The following is a 6,000-nucleotide window of genomic DNA, read 5'->3' as shown; positions in this document are numbered from 1 at the left end:
ATATTTTTAAAAGAAAGGGGAATAATCCACTTTAATAACTGAGAAAACTGCATGCCAACTAATAAAATGTAATCCACTGGGATCCATGCTTATTCTCTCATGTAAACTGTGCAAACTCCTCTTTCACATCAGTTTTCTCTGTCGCCACTCCCACTTCAGCACTCAGTCAGTCTGCTGAAGAAATCCTAAGAACTTTACATTTGTGTATATCTTTGAATAGTTCAAAAGTTCCCTGCTCATATTTTTAATTTTTATTTAGAACAGCATGATTTACTTTTTTTGTATGAAAATAACCCTCTAATCGTTTAGCGTGTGAGATTTTCTTGCCTGTTTCCACAGGTGAGCTTATCTGAAGAAATAGTCTATCAAACAAAGCAAGGTCAGGAAAGTAATCAATCAATGGACAAATGATCTGCTTTTAACAGTTGAGTTTGGGAAAGATAAGAGACACAATATTATAAAAGCGAGCAAAGACTCTACTGCCACCTTACCATTTCACAGAAGAACCAAGATGTGGCCTTTACTTCTTCTCATAGGTGCCACCTCAGCTTTTGTTGAGGCAACTGTTCACAGATTTGATGGGTAAGTAAGAACATAAAATATTATTTCAGAACATTTCAGAATATCACGATGATTTTTCTGTTATAAGTAGTGTCTTTCTGCTATTTTCTTTAGGGAAAAGGTTTACCGTGTAACACCTCAAAATGAAGATGAAGTACATGCTCTCATTTACTTAGCCAATAATATGCAGGTAACTTCCAATATGAAATATGGTGGGGAAAATCATACTGCTTAAAATAAAGTTCATTTTATAGCATGTCATATACTAATAAATGATGAGGTGAGCCATTCATTGTTCTCAGAATATAGATGGCTGAACTGGGAAAAGCAGCACATACTGACATCTGGAACTTTAAGTAATGGAACACAGTGGCATTGCCAAATTTGTGGGGGCCTTGAACAAGATGTCCTTTGAGAAATTTGCCAGCCCAGCAGCTCTACAACCCCATATGATCTCTTCCCTTTGGTTTGCCAGCCATCAAAAAGGAACAAACAGGTTCAATTTTAATTTTGGCAAACTATGTTGAATGTTTGTTTTTTTGTTTGTTTTGGGTTTTTTCCCCTAAACTTTGGAAAACTGAGTGGAAATCAAGTAACTAACAGACTCCCTTTATTTCCCACCACTTCTTTTTAAAGAGCATAGCAGCTCAACCCCAGTAACATTTTATTTGTTGCTTGACTTAGTAGCTTGAAACGACCCAAAATTTCAGCGAGATTTGTTTCTCCCAATCCTGATGCAAGGTTAGTCTTTCTGTACCTTACAAAATAGTGAAGAACTTGTTATTATGGTCACTGACAATAATCACAAAGGAGAGGCAAGTAGCTAATCTTTTCTCCTTTCATACAAAAGAAAACACGCTTTATTTACAGTACCTGTAATCACTCTGATCCCTATGGGGCTGAAGAGAAGTATCAGAATTGTAAAAGGAAGGTGGTAGTTCAGCTGTTTGGAGCTTCTCAATATGTCCAACTAGGTTATCAAAGAAGTTGCTAAGCTTGAGATCCTATACTCATTTGGGTATAATTACACTGTAACTAGTGACACATATTCTTGAAAAATTATGCATAGGACTGAGCTGTTGGAATAATCCAGGATTCTCTTCCTTTCAAGAGTTTCAAATGATCACTTTAATAAGGAGATTTTGATAATTACTATTGTAGGACTGGATTGTTTGGGGGGTTTATTGAAAGGAACTCATGCAGTCGCTGTGAACAATTTCAGAGCTATAACAATTTTCATGATAATAACAACATGGGTTGTTGTATTCTTGTGAATCCTGAAATTTAAGAAATGCAACCTTTTAATTTTTAAAGAAGCAGCCCTCTGAAAAAATATGTCCAATAATAGCCATGGAATTTTGACTATCCACTGGAAAGAGAAATAGAGAAAACGCTTAGGCATAATATAGAGAAGACTATCTTAACAGAAGACTTGACTGACTAGCTAGAACTCTGAACAGGAGCACATCTACTAGAAGTTGATAGTGCATGCAAGGCTTTGTTGCAAGCGCTATGTGTAGTGCTGTTTTGAAAAATCATAAAGATAATATTTCTACTTCTCATGAATGTTTTGAACATGCTGCTTTCTCCAAACTTAAACAAAGCCCAAGAACACATGGCTGCAGAGCACACATATTCTTCTTTTGTGGTCAGTTCCTTCCCTTTCATCTCCCCTTAGTGCTATCCCCCTTATACAAGTGGGATTATCCATTTCTCCAGGTTGGCATCTGATGTATTTCCATACATCACTCTGTAAAGTGCCATATATGTTCATGGTGCTATATGAACAGTCTTTAAACCACTGAAAAATACACCATCAGAAATGACTAAGTACAAAACCTGTATGTTTCCTTTCATTACTTTAAAAATTGAAATGAAACCAATCTCTCTCAAAAAAATGATGGGCTGTACAAAGAAAGTATGCAATCATGGGAAGAACTGGTGTCCTATGTGGCTCTTTTAAGAGGTTGCTTGCTAAAGTCTCAGCTCATCATCAACTTCTCCTCCTGTTTGTTTTTTTTTTCCCATGAATGTTCAGTGAACCTCTTGTCCATTCCAAATTTGTGTTTTGTGACCTTGATCTAAACAGATTATGGCATGAGAAAAAAACCATCAGAGATAGCAGATCTGTTTTCAATATCTACATTTAGCTTTGATGTTGAGAAATAGCTGCAAAGGGGGGGGGGGACACTGTAATGTGCCATGAGACGTGGCACTTAACAATGATATACAGATGTTAGAAGGGCTTTTCATTGACCATAGGGCATTTCAGGCTCTGTCCCACACCTAGCTCCATTCTACATTAGAGTTTGAAAACTCTTGAGTTTTGCTTTTCACATCTCTGAAGCCAATGGTTGAGGCATATGCTATGTTACATTGTAAGTATGTTCATAAACAAACTGGATGCATTGTTTGATAACCATCTGATGAGAGAAAGGGAGAGATTGGTAGAAATCATAATGACCTAGTTGCTAGGTAGTTACTGTGGTCCTTATGCCACACAATTATAAGGACTCACCTGGGAATATTTGGCCAGCTACAAGCTACAGGTGTCCCATCTCTGGTCCAAGAAACAACTGGACCAGATTGTTTCCAAACAATACTCTAAATACTGGAGTAGGATCAGTTTGCTTCTAGTGCATAAATTTTTCATCAGAAAAACTGATATAATTAGAAATCCAACTCAGCTGGGAAACAGTATTGGAATAGTCACTATTTATGTTGCCTATAATCTATAATTAATCTGTGTACATTTAAGTCTCAATAATTTCAAAGAGGCTACTTCAGTTATAACAACACGAGGTCCAGCTCATATATCAGAATTTATTTTAAGCAAAATGAACATCACAGATTCCAAATAAAATTACTGAAATAAATGTGTTGTAAAGATACTACATATCAATCTACTTTAGAAAATGAAAGATATCAAATTAGAATTGTGGAATTATTACTGGGACTTTCTTTTGTCTTTTTCCTTTCCTTTCCTATGACCAGTTCTTGGTTTCCTAGTATGGGAGTGAGAAATCAGCTAACATTCAAAGCACTTAATTAAAAGTCAAGGAAAAGGAAGGAAGGAAGGAAGGAAGGAAGGAAGGAAGGAAGGAAGGAAGGAAGGAAGGAAGGAAGGAAGGAAGGAAGGAAGGAAGGAAGGAAGGAAGGTTTCACACACAGAAGCCTGAAAAAAGTCAGGCTCTTTAACTAATAGCTGACAGATGCTCACCCAGGGTCCAAAATGTTTCCTCCAACTCATTTTTGAACCATGCCTAGCCCTACTAAATGGTGTCAAACAATAGCATTCCTGCACTAACAATTCATAAAAATTTGCTTATCCATACAGTGCTGGCATATGCACATCTGTTTCACACCTATACATTTGACCATTAAATAATAGTCTTTAACACCAAGGAACTGCAATCCCATGTATGCTTTCTTGGGAATAAAATGCCATTACATCATGTCTGAGTAAACATTAGAATTAAGCTATTCTTCGTTCTTTCCAGACCATAGAGGAAAACTGCAACAAAATATGTTCTCCTGAATCTGACTCTCAAAGCCTTAAGCTTTCCAATGTTTTTTCTGTAAATTCTGGATAAACAAATTTTACCTTGTGTTATCCTTGTGACTGAGTTGCACCAAAAGTCCATAATAAAAAGCACCCATTTAAGGAATGGAATGATACAATCATGGGAGTGAAGTGAAAGAGAAAAGCTTAAATAAATAAAGTGAAGCCACAACAAAAGCAAGGATGGAGGTACAGTTATTTTTAATTGTTATGTCAGACAACCATATATGATCTAAGGAGATCATTCATATTTGTCATGGTGTATTTAGATGATAGCTGTCCTTGTTTATGGGTTATAATCCCCAAAGCAATAATATTTGTTCACTGCTTAGATACCAGGCACCTTTTAGAAATGCTTTAGTCACAAGATATCTGTATAGAACCATTCAGTGCATCCAAACGAAAAGAGGCTACAGGCCTCTCATTTAAAAAGAATACATATGTCACAATGAGGCGATACATTCATAGGGTTTTTGTTTATTTGTTTCTTAGTGCTAAAAACCACTTCTACGTTTTAGTTCTCATTGGAGAGCATTTTAAAGATTGTCACGGGTGTTCCAGTTGTTCTGAGACTTTAATATACAGACGTATTTTTCAACAAATGTAGAAATGGTCCATCTAATGGTCAAAATAGTGATTTGTATTAATTCCAGACAGGATATTTATAGGACTGTATTTTCTCATGTGGACAGTTCTCCTCTATGTCCCAGTATGCAAACTGGGTTGGACTGGGAAAAGGGACAACTCCTTGTATATAGCCATAACTACATTATAGAATTACCTACCTAGGAAGAGTAGGAAGGAGAGCAGAGGAGAATACTGTTGAGCCTGAAGTGCATTGAGGAGAGCTAGTGAAAGTCTAGTGAGTGACACACTGGACTAGGACAAGAAAAACCTGAATCTCATCTATCTTCACTTACGGAAGCTTGCAGATAATTTTGTACCAGTCATCCCAGCTTAACTCTCAAGATTGCTGCTGTTGCTCTGGAGGAAGGAGTGCTATGTTCAATAGGGCTGTGCACACTTTTTAAATGATTGGAAGAAGTGCTCCAAATCTGAGAAATATCAATGCTCTAGGCTAGATTAAGATGTCAGAAAAAATCCAGAAAAAGGCTATGAGAAGCCACTTTCACACTGTTGCTAAGAAAACTACATAGACTGTCCATGAGATCAAATTAGAGAAGACTTTTCTGTCTTTATTAAACTTTTATTGGGCATTTTTGTCCAAATAATCTTACAATGCAACATCTGCCTGTTTTGACTCTCACATTCAGTTAAGAACCTTGCACTGTATTTTTTCTTTCAGGAAAGGAAAGTGGTAGCAGCAGCAGGCAAATAAAATTCATATCAGGCAAGCTAACACATTTGACTTTGGCCATCTTCACAACATAATGACCAAGTCATTCCCCAGGCAACTAACTCACCCCAATGTGTCAGCAACACACAATCATTAATGACTCTGTCAGAGAGGGAGCACCTATCCTCATCTTCTTTTCAGACATTTCAAAAGTGTTGGAGTACACAGTGTAGTCCTTGGGGTTCTCTGAGCTTGGTTGTTTTCTTGCAAATGTTTTGTTACCCGGCTAGATAACATCTTCAGTGCTAGAATGGAATGGGGTTTGTTCTCTGTTTATATACAGTGTCATGCCCTGCCAGTGTTGGTGGGGGTGGGGGTTTTGTTTTGTTCAATTTTTTTCCCCTCTGGTAGTTCCTTGATTAGGGCATTGTTTACTGCTTGATTGTATGTCTGGTGATAATTTTGGTGTTAATCTCTGCTTATCTGGGTGATGATTACTGGTGAGATGTTCTGGTCTTTTGTTTTCCTTTTATTGTCTTTTTTGAATAGTGTGTAGATGTTGTTTATCTCTATGTGCCTG

General features: G+C 37.0%; 1 protein-coding gene across 1 annotated transcript in view; it reads left to right on the top strand.

The window, feature by feature from the left end:
• Window positions 1-456: 456 nt before the first annotated feature.
• Window positions 457-6,000, top strand: part of LOC103064521 (carboxypeptidase B) — a 30,147-nt gene continuing 24,603 nt past the window's right edge. The window contains exons 1-2 of the mRNA XM_007428327.4: window positions 457-582; window positions 676-751. Of these exons, the coding sequence (XP_007428389.2) occupies window positions 512-582; window positions 676-751 (147 nt within the window). The 5' untranslated portion in view covers window positions 457-511. The remainder of the gene's footprint in view (window positions 583-675; window positions 752-6,000) is intronic.

The sequence above is a fragment of the Python bivittatus genome, unplaced genomic scaffold (assembly GCF_059951505.1).
Source record: "Python bivittatus isolate LINGU-HERP-01145 unplaced genomic scaffold, Pbiv_v1 ctg000980_np1212, whole genome shotgun sequence".
Lineage (NCBI taxonomy): Eukaryota > Metazoa > Chordata > Lepidosauria > Squamata > Pythonidae > Python > Python bivittatus.
Note: the sequence above shows the minus strand (reverse complement) of the source record. Positions and strands in the feature narration are given on the sequence as shown.